General features: G+C 40.3%; 1 protein-coding gene across 1 annotated transcript in view; it reads right to left on the bottom strand.

Moving 5' to 3' along the window:
- Nucleotides 1–2,466: 2,466 nt before the first annotated feature.
- The window catches only part of LOC311233395 (organic cation/carnitine transporter 2-like), a gene marked incomplete at both ends in the record, with an annotated part of 77,569 nt that continues 61,730 nt past the window's right edge, over nucleotides 2,467–18,305 (bottom strand). The window contains 9 exons of the mRNA XM_084320369.1: nucleotides 2,467–2,606; nucleotides 2,796–2,978; nucleotides 5,719–5,933; nucleotides 7,005–7,096; nucleotides 7,573–7,699; nucleotides 8,487–8,658; nucleotides 11,445–11,599; nucleotides 14,079–14,182; nucleotides 14,625–15,011. Coding sequence (XP_084176495.1) covers nucleotides 2,467–2,606; nucleotides 2,796–2,978; nucleotides 5,719–5,933; nucleotides 7,005–7,096; nucleotides 7,573–7,699; nucleotides 8,487–8,658; nucleotides 11,445–11,599; nucleotides 14,079–14,182; nucleotides 14,625–15,011 — 1,575 coding nt within the window. The remainder of the gene's footprint in view (nucleotides 2,607–2,795; nucleotides 2,979–5,718; nucleotides 5,934–7,004; nucleotides 7,097–7,572; nucleotides 7,700–8,486; nucleotides 8,659–11,444; nucleotides 11,600–14,078; nucleotides 14,183–14,624; nucleotides 15,012–18,305) is intronic.

The following is an 18,305-nucleotide window of genomic DNA, read 5'->3' as shown; positions in this document are numbered from 1 at the left end:
TATGTAATTGGTTTGTCATGACAAACCAATAAAAAATCGCATCGCCGGCTTCGCGGCTGCGTTGCCGGTCCACGACCCTCCGTGCTCCGATCGCCAGCGGGGAGAATTATGCTTGCTGCGAGCGGCATCGCTGAGCTCTGGTGTCCGCTGGAGCAAGCCAGAGACAGCTGGCGATGCGATTTTTTATTGGTTTGTCATGACAAACCAATTACATAATCCAACATATGTGTAAAGGCACAACATATTCCAGTTAACGGTATATTTTTTTAAATTTTTTGGTTTACACTTTTTTGTTTTGGTCTGATGTGTGGGTTGGAGTTTGGTAATTTCTCCAGACCTCTCTTGGCAGCCTGCAGCCAGCAGTAGCAACCCCTCCTCTATCCCCACTCAACTCTAACCCACACATCAGGCCAAAACTAAATAATAAACAAAAGTGCAATACCAAGAGGGGCTTAAGTGTTTTCTTTTAAGATGCTTCTCATGTTTAAAGACTTTGTTACATAGGTCTACATGATTTCATCTTTGCCTATGAAAAGGACAGATGATCAAATACCATATAAAGTATGGCATTTATGACATAGACATATGAAATCATTAGCAATACAATGATTACATGCCAATATATCACACACACACACACACACACACACACACACACACACACACACACACACACACACACACACACACACACACACACACACACACACACACACACACACACACACACACACACACACACACACACACACACACACACACACACACACACACACACACACACACACACACACACACACACACACACACACCACACATTCTGCACTCTCACACACAAACACACCACAAGTCACTTTAAACACATAAGAAAAGGTCACTTTAAATGAAAGAAAAAAGGTCACTTTAAAGGAAAAAAACATAACTGGATGTTTTTATATAGTATAGTTAGTATAGCTACTGTAGTATAGCATAGTGACATATAGTATAACTGTATATTGTATAGTAGTGTACATATAGGACTCACTACCCTTTTAATTTGTAAGCTTACTGTAGCATTGTATTGTATTTTATCTTAGTACTTTTATCATCTCTATTTTATTATCTATTCTATTTTATTCTATTACTATTTGTATTCTTTGCACAATCGAAGCGGGCATGGCCACCTTCATTTCACTATGAATGAAACAAAATGAAATTTTCTATTTAAAATGGACACCACAGCTACATTGGACCAGTCACAGTGGACAGACCAGATGTGTTGTTTTGCGTGTTTATAGCACAAGTGCTAGTTTTCAACACTAGTCCATTGAGGCTTTTCTAAAAGATATAATAAAATTAACAGTAAAATACAGAATTAAAATCAGAACAAATAGTTACCAGAGCAAGAGTCCATGATCAAAATAACAAAACCAGTCCGCGTCTATGTGAGCACTGCTGCTTTGATTTCAGCCATACCTTGAGTCCTCTGCTGAATACGTTGGCATTGGACTCCAGTTTTAAGCCAGTAGGCAGAGAGTTCCATACGTTTGCCCCGTTAACAGTCTATATGTCTTGTGTATGTACGGTATGTGATGAATAAACCTCTTGAATCTTGAATCTTGAATATTATGGGACATTTGCTTTCCGTTTTCTCCAGAGTGAGAAGATAGATACCAGTTTCCTCTCTGTGTTCAGTAGAAAGCTATCTACTATAGCTGCAAGCTAGCCTAGCTTAGCACAAATGAATGGAAGCAGATGCATAGCCGCTACCCATCCACTTCCATTAATTTGTGCTAAACTATCTAGCTTGCAGCCGGATTAGCTTTCTACTGAACACACAGAGAGGAAATTGATATCCATCTTCTTGTCTGACTCTGGAGAAGACGGTAAGTGCATTTCCCATAATGTTGGCTTGTTCCTTTAAGGCCTTGTTTACTTTGTCTCACTGCCAGGATATGGAGTTGCAAGTTTCCAGCTTTTTAGACTGTCGTTGAGCAGTGAGCACTGCATAAGATCAAGGAGTGTTGATTATAGAACTGTGCTTAGAATTTGACCTCATGCCGTACAGTTGGGCTATCTTCTCTCTGTTCCAGGTGATGGACATTCTTTCTCTTTCCCCTACACAACCTGTTATGAAAGAGATATCACAATGAAATTATAAGTAAGTCGCACATTCAAACAGGGACATTTGGTCAACACCATACTGGTCAAATACCTATGAAGTGTATTTCAAATGGGACTCCATAAAAATCCAGGCGTCTCGTGTAGCCTATAGACCAACCTTGTGTATAGACCTATTTATATGCATACAACTTTTGTATGCATATAAATAAACCAATCAACCTTAACGTTAACCTCATTGTGACCTCAACGCCCCAACGTACCCACCCATTAAACGTGGTGCATGATGATGTAGTACACAAGGTGCCTGTTTTAAATAGTTTGGTGGATCCCTATATTTCAATCAGTGTACATTTGGAACCAAACCTACCCTTGGTATTCCTGCATCTCCTCCACTGTTTCTGGAAGGTCTTTATTGAAAGTCTCAGGGAGGAAGATGTTTACAATGGATGAGCCAACAGTGATGCTTCCCATAACAATATATGGCAGGAACTTGTTATACGTACCTGTGAACAAGGAATGCACACACAATGTAGAACCAAATCAGTACCTTCTAGAATTACTGACACAAACATGGGAGATACAGTATACATATCAAAAGTTACGAGTGGAGTTCTATGCTGAGAAAATGTAGAAAACTAGATGCACAATGACATACTGTATACAACCAAAAGCTTTAATTAAGGTTTTCTTACCTAAGTAGATAACATAAGGAGCAGTAATACTGCCGATGCGAGCGGCTGAGGAGCATATTCCGATGCCCACGTTCCTGAGTACAGTAGGGTAGACCTCAGCAGTGTAGATGTACACCACACTGAAGGCCATGGTGAAGCCGAACTTCCCAACCATCTCCATCGCCAGAGAGACGTCCTGGAACGCTGCAGGTGAAGAGTGGTGTCGTGTGGGATCATTTTGGAGGTCGTCGGACACAGTGATGAATTAAAGGAACATGCCAACTTTTGGGGAAATTTGCTTATTTGCCATCTACCCTGGAGTTAGACAAGCAGATACATACCCTTTTCTTCTCTGTGCATGCATTAGGCTTAGGGCGCAGTGATTTCATCACCTCAAAAGCCCACTTTTTCAAAAAACAACAAGGCTTTTGAAGTGATGAAATCACTGCGCCCAGGCAGCAGTGGTTCGACAAAAAATTGTTCTGAGTATATATCTGCTTAGAAAACGAAAATGTCTAATTAAGAAAAAAGAAAATTCTCCACGTGCTAAATACACAGGTCACAACAAAAGTTTTGGAGTTGTATTTGGAGTGTATTTCGTGACTGTTGGGAACTAGGCTACACTGGCACACCTACTTCCAGTGAATGACGCTAAGCTAGGCTAACGGTGTAGCTGTTCCCTAAGCCTAATGCATGCACAGAGAAGAAAAGTGTATGTATCTGCTTGTCTAACTCCAGGGTAGATGGCAAATAAGCTAATTTCCCAAAAAGTTGCCGTTTTATTTAAAAAAAAATTTAACTTTTATCTATAGCATTTTCAGCTTTCTTCTGGCCACGCAGTACCGACAGAGGAGAGAGGGTGAAACGGGAGGAGAAGAGGGGAAGACATGCGGCATATGGCCACCGGGTCTGGGAAACGAACCCGGGGCGACTCCTTCGCGACTCAGCGCGCTATGTGGTGTGCTACTGGAGCGCCCCAGGCGTGTTCCTTTAAGAATACATTTGGGATTGCCATCGACACATAAGGATGTTGGCACTAAAGCAATAGCTAACAGCAATATGTATGTCCATATGTTAGACACTTTGCATTGTGGTGTAGGAGGACTGAATTACATCAAATGTGGAGGCTCTAAAACAGTTGCCCGTTGTGATACATTATGGGGGAATAGCTGCTGTGATCGCTGATCCTTGTGGCCAAACTAAAGTAAAGTTCAATATTCTAAAGTTAACCTAACATCATTTGCCCTTTTACAAAACAGTTATTCACTTCACACTCTCTTTAGATTACCTATTATAAATGATATCTTCTGATTGTTAAATTAAATAAATATTACAGAGATTTATGTTTTTAGAAGATTAATGGTAATCAAAATCTCTTCATTCTTTAAAACTAATATGACTCTCAGATACGTATACCAGACATATTCCCTGTAATTTAATTATGTTAGGTTACTATTTTGTCATACATCAATGCAATTGATGAAGACAAAACAATGTGGTTATCTGACAGCCATAACCACTGATGAATTATACGACATGTGTTACAAAGGGTCAGATTAAACCGAATATATATATTTATTACTTGAGATACCTTGTATAATATTTGTATATCGTCTGATATCCCTTGTATATTCTTTGTATATATACACGGAATATCCCTTTACCTAGGTACAAGCCAGACCATAATATTCGTTCTCCTATTGGACAGCTACCCCTAGGCGCCAACGGCCATACCCCCAATGGCAAGTTCAAAGCCACCGCCAAGGCATGTCTCAACATGTCCAGGTTTGCGCAGTAATACGAGACAGAACTGAGGTTGGCACTAGATTGTTCACCTTACGTATAAATACGTCGCAGGTGGATACAGCAGTAGTTGAGTAACTAAACGTTGAAGCCTTCACCACGATACAACGTGCCGTGAAGTGGGCCTCTTTGCCCCTGAATAGAGCCTTGAGAACCGCGTGCGAATAGATAGCTAAAGTGTCAGAGTTTAACGCTGTATCGTCGAGTTCGACTTATTCTATTGTGAAGTAATAGTCTATTATTTATAGTGTATCGTGCGGCTACCGTTCTCCATGACCATCATTACCACCGGTTCGTCGTACCTCTAGCTAGTGCACTTATCCAGGCTGGGCGGCCTAAACTCGCGCCACCACCCGAGGAGTCCTAGACGAGAACCGTTTGATATGTACACCGGAGAACCTACACCGGCGAATGCAGAGCCTTTTCCGGCTGGATTATATTGCTTTGGTACTGTGGCTGCTGGAGCAGAGAACCGTCTACCCCACTGCGGTGTGGGATCTACCCTGTGAGGAGCACCATCGAGCCCGCCTCTAGGACCACAGAGGCTGGCTAGCTTTCATCCATGCTGTCGTGCATACTGGAGTATAGCTGTTGCTTTGTCTACGGACCAAGGGATTACTGCACTGGCTCCTGTATCTGGAGCCTCGTTATTCCGCGTTGATCCAGACTTTGCTCCCGAACATTCCTCTACCCTGCTGGCTTACAACCGGAGGGAACCCCTTAGTGTCTCCAGCTGACTACGAGTGTGCCTTATGTAATTCTTATGCTACAGGTGGCGTCAGTTATACCCATCTTACTATGCTCATGGACTTACGCTCTTGACTTACTTAAGTGTTCTTCGCCTTACAAGCGCAATCATAATTCTCAATCTGTAACCTACCGTTGCTGCTCTAATAATAAATACCTCTAACTAGAACTTTCTTTGTCAAGCCGTATTCTTGTGTGGGTGTTCACCAGATATACCGTGTACTGTATGGCCAGTAATTAAAGTACATAACTAAGTAGTGGTTTAATGATACCATACTCTCAATACAGTCAGGGAATTGTACCCCTCAGTTACAACATGTATGCTACTGTATAGGCTCCTTTTTTAATTTAATGAGTGAATATGTTTACAAAACACAGAAGAAGGAAGTCTTACTTGCAGGGATGAATGGGATGAGCAGAAGGAATCCTCCTCCGATGATGAGGAATGTGGACAGAAGGGCTCTTCTTTGGCACTTCTTGAGAAGCCACGTTGATACAATATAGGCAGGGACTTCAGTAAGAGCTGATAAGAAGCAGTTGAGGAACGGGTTTCCGCTTAGGTTGGAGGTATTCAGAGAAAGTCCAAAATACCCAATGTTTATTGCCATCCTGAAAAACCGGGGGGGGGGGGGGGTTATTAGCACTTTTGAGATGATTTAATTATGGAGTAGTTAAGGACTCCAGCCACCCAAACAACTGCCTCTTTGAACTGCTGCGGTCAGGCAAGCGATACCGGAGTCTTAAGGCGAGCACAGAAAGACTCAGAAGAAGCTTCTATCCCCAGGCCATCAGGCTGCTCAACGAACAATAAACACTATGCAACAACCATCAAATGCACACAGCACACACACCCACACGCACACACTCACTTTAAACAAACAACACACTGCAGCACCCACTCTCCACACTTTAGATCACCTAAACACACTTTATATTTATTGGTAAAGGATTTGCACTACAACTCGTACACCTTACTGTAAATTGTACCTAAATTGTACCTCATCCCATTTCTGCTCTGCACTATATAGTATTGTATATTAGTACATTGCATAGTATATTGTATATTGTATGGTAACTCAGTTACTTCTATTCTGCATCGAACATTGTACATATGTCTATACTGAACACTGTGACCTCTATTTTTACTTCTATTTTACATGCTATACTATTTTATTTCATACTTATCTTGTCTAGCACAGTCTCTGGAGCGTAACAGTAAGAAGCATTTTGTATAAAAGTATTCTGTACTTCTGTATGACAACTATTAAAGAAACTTGAAACTTGAACTTGAAGTATAAACCTGTTCTCATGATAAAATGTGTGTGATGATGTTGCATTATGGCGATCCGTCGCTTGGTACAGTATATTTTCTCGGTATGTCTTGACCTTATGAGAAGCGACAATAAAGCTGACTTTGACTTTGACTTTTTATATGATAGAGACGTGATTTTTGGTATACGTCTTTACTTGGGAAATAATGAATAGTTTAAGTCTTTTGTAGCCTTGCTCAAATTATGAATCAAGTTAAATAGCCTGAAAGGGAAAAATAAAAATAATTCTTTGTGTTTCTTGTTTTCTTTGTATTTTGCTACTTGCGGTTTACTTCTTTTGTGTATGCATATAAATAAAACAATTAACACAGATAACCCTCCTGTTAAAAAAGAAAAGTAAATGTTTCACCATAGAGTTAGACTCATCAGTGTGATCCATCTGATGTTGCTGGTTCTCAGAACATCTAGCATGGTGTACCTCCGTGTCGATGAAACCTCAAACTAAAGTAAAAAAAGAAAAGAGTTGTCATTCCTCCCGTGAGGTGTTTCCTATGCATTTGGATGACACTTTACAACATACATATTTTAAATGGACCCATGTTTATTTCCTGTTACAGTGTTGGCCAAGCCAAAGTGGCTTTATTATCTATGTTCTCTAAATACATTTTAATTGTGGATATAGTCTTTTTATGTACATTTATGCAAAGGAATTCATGCTAAGTTGCAAAGGAGAGTGAGATAGAGAGAGAGAAAGAGATGCTGATTAAGAGGTAATGTGCCAGACAGCACAGCAAAACACACCCCGAAAAATGCTTAGGGCCCCATAAAGGCTTGGGTCGGCCCTGCTAATATCAATAGCTGGCTGGAAATAAGCTTGGGCCCAAGCTGTTCCCTAGCAATACAATTCCACTGCAAAGGTCTATACCAGCAAGAGTGTAGTATGATATCATCAAGTAATCTGAACATTTGAACCTCACCTCAGGTTCTTTAAAGATGACCTCCGGTGCCTCAACCTTGTTTTTCCTAGCGGCGTCTCTCAGTATGGCCTCAGCCTCCTCCACTCTGCCCTGAGAGAGCAGCCACCGGGGAGACTCTGGGATGAACCTGCACAATCATTTGATTCAAGATTCAAGAGTTTATTCATCACATATACATACCAGGGCATACAGTGAAATGCGGTTGGCCATGCCCGCTACGATTGTGCAATAAAAACACATGGGTCTCATTCTCCAAGGACTTACGACAAAAAGGGCTTTCTCTTAGGGCCATTTGAGACCTTTTCGGGACGATTTTGGGATTCACCAACCGTCCCAATAAAACATATATAATTAATATTATATTATAATATATTGTCTATATTCATGTCTTGCCCGAAAATGTCTCAAATGGCCCTAAGAGAAAGCCCTTTTTGTCGTAAGTCCGTTGGAGAATGAGACCCAATAGTAATAGACTAGTAGTAATAATAATAAGATTACACATGGTAAATAGACATGTTAATAAATCACTTAAAGTTTTTTCTTCTATGTCCCTATGCTATACTTGCTGTTACTAACTATACTATGCAACAATCACAACAAGTTATTTTCTTAAAGTGTCCTTTTTCCTTCCTTTAAAGTGTCCTTTTCTTGTGTGTTTAAAGTGACCTATGGTGCGTTTGTGTGTGTGCGAGTGCAGAATGTTGTGTTGTGTGTGTGTGTGTGTGTGTGTGTATGTGTGTGTGTGTTCCTTGTGCTTGTGTGTGGAGCTGTTTCATGATTGATGGTGTATACTACTGTAGGTCATATACTATATACACAACATTAATTTGGTTCATCCTTATTTCACTTCATTTCAATCCAAATGACACCCAAAAGGGCCTTTCTGTTATTAATATGCAATATGAGAAACCTACCACCACAGTGGAATGTAGATCACATGGATTGAGGACAGAACGGCGATGAGAGTTCTCCACTCCCTTATGTGATATGCAATCAAGGGTAATGTCATATACCCAATGCAGTAGTGTAGGAACGCCCCAAGGGTCGCGAAGACCACACGCATAGACTTGCTCAACACTTCTGTTCCTGTGTAAGACAACAAAATCAATGCTAAATTAATATGTGATCATACAAGGGGGGGGGGGGGGGGTCCAGAAATGTGATATGGTTGAGAAATGTGTTATACACTCTTAAAGGACCATTCCAGTCTTTTTGATATGTGGGTTCCAAGTAATTCTTGCCTTGATCCAAAAATCAAGGTGCCCTTCTTTTTTAACTTTTCACATCATTTTCTGCTGATTCACCATGGCCATAGCTTAAATACCACATAAACCCATAAAAGTCACCACTGACTAAAACGCCATGCTAAAACCTTCTGAAAAGTATTTTTTTTTACCCTGAAAAGTTGCTCTATTGTCCGTTGTGTATACAGTATATGTCTAAAAAGGAAGGAGAGGAATTCTTCCTCAGGTATACTGTATTATATCACAATGGCAAAACTTCAGTGACACACAATATGTTAACATGGCATTTTAATCTTAATGTGATGACTTTCTTCAGTTTCTGTGGTGTTTAAGATAGGGTGACCATATTTTCAAACCAAAAAACTGGGACACTTAAAGGTGTACTGCACGTTCATGCACAATCATTATGTATGTAGGCCTATTGCTAGAAGGCTGTATTGCGAGAAGGCTGACCAAGCTGGTTGCACCAGACCATTTGAGGCTATAGGAGCAAAAGTGTGTTGAAGCACCTGTGGTCATAATTTATTCTGTACATGCTCCATAACCTAATTGTGGTAATTCATAGAAAGATTACACATTGTCGCTTTAACTTAATTTCCATTTAAAAGGTGCAAAAATAAGTTTAATCTGTATCCTAGATCAATGCCATGTCATATTTGATTGATTCTCACACTTTGCATGAGCTTGAGTATGTCTTTGATTAACTGTATTCACATTAGATACAATCTTGTTTTTGTTAATTGTTAATTACATTCAATTAAAGGCCCCATATTATGAAAAACTAACTTTTTCTTTTTTTTTAAACTTACATTTTTATTTTCATTTGTTCAACAACATACATAGACAACATTCATAGACAATACACAGTACATAAATTAAAACAAATAGACAAAAAATTAGTAAAGAAAAAGTGTGACATGGGTCCTTCGGTCCATTCAACATTTGCATTATTTATTTACATTTTTATTCATTTCCTTGTATCCTTTTCAAACCTCTGTGATGTCGTTACTTCCCCTCCTGTATTCTTCCCATTTTCCCCATTTCCATTCAAACTTTTCTTCTTGCAGCCTCAACAGATGTGTGATTCTCTCCATTTCCTGTATCCCCTCTACCAACTCTATCCATTGATCCTTTGTCGGCACTTCTACCTTGTACCACAGTTTAGTTAAAGCTTTCTTGGCTGCCACTATCAATATCTTAATCAAATATTTGTCTTCCCCTTGGATTCCTTCCTGTGACAGATTCCCCAAATACAACACTTGGCCTCCCTGGGGTATTTCGTATCCTATTATTTCATTTATTATCCCTCCTATCTCTTCCCAGTAGTGCCTTATCTTCGGACATCCCCAGAATATGTGTGTATGGTTCGCCCCTTCCTGTCCACACTCCCTCCAACATGTTTTCTTTGCTGGTGTGTAATTGCCCTGTATTTCTGGTCTTATAAAGTATCTAATTATATTTTTCCACCCAAACTCCCTCCATATCCTTGATCCTGTGGTTGTTTGTTGTGTCTTACATGTGTCATACCATTCCTCCTCTGTTATCTCTATTTCCAACTCTCTTTCCCACTTTTCTTTCACATAAAATGTTGTATTTCCCTTACTGTCCATTATTGCCTGATATAGTGCCGATATCACCCTCCCCTTCCGTCCTTCGTATGACTTTACCATTATCTTAATTACCCCATTCTGTTCTTTGTCTCTATCTTGCTTTATTTCCTTGTTATAGTAGTCCCTAATCTGTAAATATCTAAAGTGGTCCCTATTCTCTAGTCCGTATCTTTCTTTCAATTTCTGTAGAGTCTGCATCTCCCCTCCTTCTGTCATCGTGCACATTGCTGTTATACCCCCCCGTTCCCACCTCTTGAACCCATGGTCTTCTATCCCTGATCTGAATTTGAAAAACTAACTTTTTCAATGCTTGTGCACATACATTTGTCTCTGATGGGCCTACTAACACACAGACTCTGAAATATGACAACCCAGTCAGATTTTGCACACAGCCCGTATTTAGAAACTGTGCCTTTAAACAAGCTGTTTGGACTTTCGTCTTTATGTGGTGTCACACCAAAAAGCCGCGGTGTGATCTGAATTGAATTTGATTGTTCATGTGCAGTTCTGGTGTGCAGTGTTGGAGAGCGGGAGCAGCTCAGTTGCAAAGCTACAGACACAGACATGTTTTGCGGACTTCAGAGAACTATATTAACTTAAAGGGAGTATATGGCACCTTTAGGGAGTCCCTTATTATTCACACTTCTCTTTTTACCTAGGATGACATTATTGACCTATCTCAAACCCTGCCCTCTTTTCTTGATCCTCCAATCACCAATCTCCAGATTCACAGCTGGCAAGCAACAGTTGTGATTGGATGATCAAGAAAAGAGGGTGGGGTTTGAGATAAATTGTTTGAGGTCAATTGACAGCACCACACACTTTGGAATCTTTCCTCTGATTTAAAACTGTTCTGTAAATGTGAGCAAACCCAAACTAAACTGCAGTCATTTGTGTTATTGGGCCCACCGGTCTGTCCAGGGGTGTTACAGTTAACAGTGTATGGTCAAAATGCTATGAAAGTGAGAAAGAATGTAAAAATGATTACACTTCAAGAGGGAAAGGTTAGGATTCTTACCTAGAACAAATGCAGATATATATAGGGATATCTGTGATGCTCCGACGATCACAAAGACGACGCAGAACATTCTCCACGAAGGAGAGAAGGACTGAAGAAGAACTGAAGCAAACTGGACGAAAAGGGAGAAGAAAAGAACTCTCTTCCTCCCAAACCTAAACAGACAGATATATATATTGGCAGGTCAAACTGATACACAGAATTAAAATAACTTAAATGTGTGTTGTTAATCATTGTTGATTGCTGTCTTTTCACTTTTAAGGACAGCATTTGTTTTTTATTGTGAATAATTTGTCAGTGAAGCATTCCACACAATTTTGTAAATGCACTGCAATGGAAATATACCTCATTCACTCAGCGGCCATTTTTCTCTTACTGTATGTCATGATCAGGTTGGCGTTCCTTTCTTCCTTGTTCCCAACAAGGTAAAAAAAAGTCAACCAACAAACTCGATTCTTGTACCGGATCTCCTCTCTGGTAAACAAGAATACCCTGAAGACTCTGGCAGGAGCACTCATTCAAGGGTACTACGACTATGCTTGCAGCTCATGGTACCAAAGCACCTCAAAGGCGCTAAAAACAAAATTACAAACATCTCAAAACAAACTGGTCAGACTACTGCTTGACCTTACTCCTAGAACCCACCTCACCCCTGCCCACTTTGACAACCTAGGATGGCTTAGAGTAGACGACAGAGTATAGCAACTTGCAATGGGCCTGGTCTACAAGATACACTACACGACCAAGGTACCCATGTACATGTCAAAATACTTCCCAAAGGTCAGTGAATACCACGATCACAACACCAGAGGGAGCTCCACAAATCATGTTAAACCCAGATTCGGCTCAAACAAGGGTCTAAACACGTTTTGCAATTATGCCACATCAAAGCTGAATGTGAATCAAAGCTGAATGTGAATCACTACCCACTTTCAAAACCACTCTCAAAGAACACCTACGGGAGACTGCAATTCGAAACTGGCCCCTGTAAATGTCGTAACCCAACCCCCTCCAATGTACAGTAAATTACCAAGTATGGTTTTGTCAATATTCCAATGTACAGTTTTGCTTGTACAGTTGTACAGTGTTCCTCACCCACCCACCCCTCCTACCCAACCCCCCCTATCCAACCCCCCCACCCCACCCACCCAACCACCTCCAATGTACAGCCCCCCCCCCCCCAACCCCACCCCACCTACCCAACCTCCTCTAATGTACAGTTTTTACGTCAAATGTATATACTCTCTTTTCTGGACTCTTTTTGTATCACAAACAGTACTGTATTTGCAAATCTGGTATGTCATAAATGTATAGATGTAGCAGTACTGTCTATCTGTATGTCATGTATGTCATATATGTCCTGATGAATTGAAAATGGGGGACCCTGATGTAAACAAGACGAAAGTCTTTCTCTGGTCTGCATCCCCTTAACAATTGTGTGTATTGAGCTGTACTGTATTGTACCCATTCTGCAATCTGTTAATAAAGTTTTCAATCAATCAATCAACTAAATGGACTAAGTGCTTGAAGATAACAGCCCCGTTATTTGGTCTTGCCAGCACTTTCCACACAGTGGAGCCTAACCCCAGTCTCATCAAAGAGAAGGTGTTTTGCATTGTAGACAAGTAGCACTTCATCATCTTTTAACTAATTGGTGCATTGAAACTTACTCAGCCCTTGACTATGATACAGATACTGTAGCTACAGTATGTCTGAAAGTCAACAGTAGATGGGGCTAGTGTTATAGTCATGAGACAATAGTCTTCAGGTTTCAACAGTAACGGTCACCACACAGTGAAAAGTCCTCTGTTTACTGACTCTGTACATTTTATGGAAAAGGCTTAATTATTTTCAACATCAGGCTGCATTTACAACATTTCTCTCAAAATGTTAACCACAATAAATGACATGAACCCTGTATGTTATGTACTGGTCTGATGCAGCCAGGAGAGCTTCTCTACCATCTCATGTGGACCGTGCTGGAAGAAGTAGGCCTACACAGTTAATTGACTTCACTAACAAGTAGAAACACCCAGATAGAATAGTATTCTGGTAGAAGTAAAAGACCCCCACTCAACATGTTACTTAAGTAAATATTGATATTAAATGTAGCATTTGATTATCGATCCACTTGACCTCTAAATGTTATGTTAAAGTGGTATGTGGTTCAGTTATGCTGCTCCGATTATATCCTCTTGAAGTTGGCAGACTTCAAAGTATATCAACTGTATCACATTATCTCTTGTTTTCTATGCTAAATAGTTTTCTCCAAAGCAACAAGTAACTGATACGCTCAGATGAATTTAGTGGAGTAAAAAGTACAATATTTCATTTGAAACGTTGTGGAGTTTAAGTGAAACGTTTTCTAAAATGGAAATACTCAAGTAAAGTACAAGTACCTCAAGATTGTACTTAAGTACAGTGCTTGAATATAAATACTTTCCACCACAGCGTGTGGGTTAAGACAGATGTATAAAGCATGTGTCATTTGTAGACCTTACCGTACATAAATCTTTACCCAATGTAGCTCCTGTGAACCTGCCCACTGAGAAACACAGGGGCCACGATCTGGCCATATAGTTCAAACAATATACGCACATTTATTTTCTTGTTGATGATTTTTGGTTTCTATACCTGTCAGACATTTGTCCCGAGAGGAGGGATCCGAACAGATAGCCCACGAAGAGAGTCGAGGACGTTAAGGGAACCTTCCACTCCTCGTCACACACAAGGTTCCACTGTTGTAGAAAAACATGAATGATACTAATTAAAACATATGGGTATATATGATAATGGAGAATGAGAACACATCCGACCTATCTTACAACTAACGTTAACTTGTGCACAACATAAACACACACACAGACACACACATCATGCACAGTGGTCACGACAAACACACATTTGACGTACTTTAAAGAATCTGCAGATGAAATCACAGGGTACAGACAGACACACACACAGACACGCACACACACAGACAGACACACAGACACACACAGACAGACAGACATGCAGACACACACAGACAGACACACACACACACACAGACACGCAGACACACACAGACAGACACGCACACACACACAGACAGACACGCACACACACACACACACACACACACACACACACACACACACACACACACACACACACACACACACACACACACACACACACCTCAGTGACTATGGTGGAGTGGTAGATGTCTCTGCTGTAGCTCCATCCGTCCACACAGTTCTCCTGCTGCAGCTCAGTGAGGTTGAAGTCTCCGGGGACGGAGCCCTGAGAGGACAGGTTTCTGACCACGTCCAGCCTGTACCTGCTGCACTTGCTCAGCTCCTCGTGGCCGTTCACCATCTCTAAGGGGATGATGGCTTTCATCCATTCCTCGCTCAGGTTGGCTGCTGGGACCAGACAGTGGTGTTTTGGAGTCGCTCCGACAAATATGATGTAAAGCCCGTTGAATCCAGTGCAGACAAAGACGGAATTTAAAAGGAAGAAAGTGATCCAGAAGTAACGGCCGCTCTGCCCAAGGAAAGCCGTGTCCTCGTCATAATCTCCCATTTTTTGTGAAATTGAAAGACCCCCGGAGAGAGAGAGAGAGAGAGAGAGAGAGAGAGAGAGAGAGAGAGAGAGAGAGAGAGAAAAAAAACTCTGAAATACAGTATAAGACTCAGCGAAACCAGGTTCCCCCAAATGGGACGGATTCACAACTTCAGAACCCCTGCGCCCCGAGCCCTGACCTTGGTCGACTCAAGAGTAAGACCCCCCCCCCTGTGTAAAGCTTCAGGTCACAGCTGTTGCATACCAGAGAGTTAGTCCCAAGTGAGAAACACTACAAAGTCCATCGCCTCCACCTTTATGTGGTCCGAAGAAGGAAGGAGAAAGTGAGTCATTAGGAGTGAGTGAAGCGAGGGACCTCTTGCCCATTGTTTTGGATTTGATCAAAGCAAACTGAAGGTAATGAGGGAAATGATCAAAGTCCTAATAGTGAACTCGCCATCTGCCCTCCCCTCCCCCCCAAACCCCCCCGTTGTTGTCCTCCTTGTAGCCAATGTACTTTCTCTAAGCAACATTCCTTGCTTTTAAATACCCTCAAGATTTGCACGTGCATGTACTCTAAAACGTTGTTAAGTAGCACTAAGGCCCCATTCAGACTGATATTAAGCTGCCAAGTTGTACCATGTCTGTGGAAGTCATGTGTGTGTGCGTGTGTGTGTAGCACAGGTGAGATACAACTGCACAATTATTTAAAAAGCATACAGTATCAATCACTGTCATATTGAAATAGGATTTAAATGATGCAACTTTCTTTTTTGGGGGGGAATAAAAAATTACCAAAAGTGTGTTCCAAATGCTTGAAATTAGTTTTGAATGTCGACACAAAACAAAATATAGCCTTTTGAAACAAAGTGAACCATAGAAGATGCTTCTTTGTATATATACAAATATATATATATATATCTTATGGTATTGGTGGTGGGAGGGTAGAAACACTCCAGCCAAACAGGTCATTTCAAGTTTTCCACAGTGCTGCAGGGATGCAGTTTCTTTTCTTGTGATACTTTCTATAGTCAATATTAAATATATATCATACTTTATTTTGAGATTCAGAGATCTGTTTCCTCCCAAAAAATCCTTTAACAAGAGGATGTGATAACCCTCAAATGTTTTTAACCCTCATGTTGTGTTAGGAATTGGCACCACTGACCGTTGTTAGCGGGTCAATGTTGACCCGGGGTCTAACTCAGTCCTGACCACTAAAAAGAAAGGAGTATCACTCAATATAGTTAATACTACATCCTACCTAACATTATATGCATTCATAACCATATAATCCCATTGTAATTTGATTGTATGGCCCCCGAGACAAATCATGTCCCTTATTTTTAAGATGAAAATGAGGTTGTTCAATCATAATGTACTAAATGTGAAACCCATAGATAATAATGTTTTCTGACTATAATAGAACAATATTAGAATATAACTTCTGAAAAAAAGTTTAGTATATTTATTATTATTTTATTTATTTATATTTAGTATTTTTATAGTAGGCCTATAGTTTTACCTTGCTGGGTCAAGAATGACCCTAACACTCTGCAGATACATTCAGAATTTTCAAAATGGTGAAACAAATTTTTCTATGAAAGAGAGACATCGAGAGGTTTTGTATCAGATTTTTATCATCAATTACTAACGGCCTCGTATGAAACCCTCCAACTAGACTCTATTTGGAGGAGGGATATACCAGACCTGGAAATAGATTTTGATTGGCAAGAAGCCTGGGCAAATGTTCGACTTGCATCAAGGAACCCGGACAATCAACAAATCAATCTTAACTATATTCATAGGACATACTTGACTCCTATAAGACTGAACAGAATGGGTCTTAAACAAGACTCCAAATGCTCCTTATGTACAAATGGGGACGAGGGGACATTTATGCACATGTACTGGGACTGCCCACCAGTTAAGATATTCTGAAAGTGACCCAGCAATTATCAAATCTCTTAATTCTGAATATACCTGTACACCCCTCTGTATTACTGCTGAATGATGTTTTTGTGTATGCAGTACCTATACAGCTAAAGAGATTGGTTTGATCTGGTATTACAGTGGCTAAAAAACTGATAGCATCACGATGGATTCAACCGGAAGAAATGTGCCGAAAGGTCTGGATTCTTACATATCTCGATGTGATTTATCTAGAAATATCTACAGCAAGAATTTTGGGTCTCAATGAATCCAAATTGACAATGTGGTTAGAAGTGGTGGAGAGAATAAAAGCTAGCATATAATGGTAGTGTCTGGTTAGGAGCAAATGATAATGGATGGATTATCCATTGGGGGGTCCAGGGTGGGGGGTGCGAGCAAGAGCATATGTGTGTAGGGGAATAGATAGCAGGTATTAGGGGTATATCTTGTATAAGACATTTATTTAAACAGTGATTTAATTTGATGTGCACTGTTAACAATGTTTGTATATCTAATCGTGTGTTGTCATGTTTGTTTATGTGTTTGTTTAAAAAATAATACAAACAAAAATACAAAAAAAAAAAAAAAAAAACGTCTGAAAAAAAGTTTAGTATATTTATTATTATTTTATTTATTTATATTTAGTATTTTTATAGTAGGCCTATAGTTTTACCTTGCTGGGTCAAGAATGACCCTAACACCACAGTCGTACTTTTTTTTCTGCAGATACCTTCAGAATTTTCAAAATGGTGAAACATAGTTTTGCTGTGCTTATATATGTGTTGTGGAGGATATCATAAAGCCTTGTTCTAATAAAATCAACTACATGGTAGTTATTACATATTATAACCTTGAAACGGGTCGCTGGAGACCCTAACACCACATAAGGGCACTTGAAGGACAGCACTCACCATACTTGTATGCAAACTTTTGTTCACCCTACCGATGGGTGATTAATTATTAATGGATGACAAGATTAAGTCACAGAGTAATCATGTTGTTTTGCATCACTGAAGAAGGCCCCTGACTCAGCAGCCAGTTGCTTCCTTCTCCTATAACTATCTGAATGCAGCGTCAGTACAGCTAGTGATTCCACAGTAATCAGTAAGCGAGAGGACTTACTGATTCACTGCACTGAATCAAAATGTTATTTTATTTTCATTAATTTGTCTTATAGGCAAACAAATCACCACTAACAATATTATTGTTCTCCCCCCTCCCAAGACACAAATAACTCCAAACTCATAGCCAAGCTCAGGGACCTGGGCTTGAACTATGACCTCTGCCAGTTGGTCTTGGACTTCCAGATGGGTAGACCCCAGGTGGTGAGAGCAGGCAACTGCACCTCCTCATCCATCACACTCAACATAGGGGCCCCCCAGG

Source organism: Notolepis coatsorum (assembly GCF_963971535.1).
Source record: "Notolepis coatsorum genome assembly, chromosome: 8".
NCBI lineage: Eukaryota > Metazoa > Chordata > Actinopteri > Aulopiformes > Paralepididae > Notolepis > Notolepis coatsorum.
Note: the sequence above shows the minus strand (reverse complement) of the source record. Positions and strands in the feature narration are given on the sequence as shown.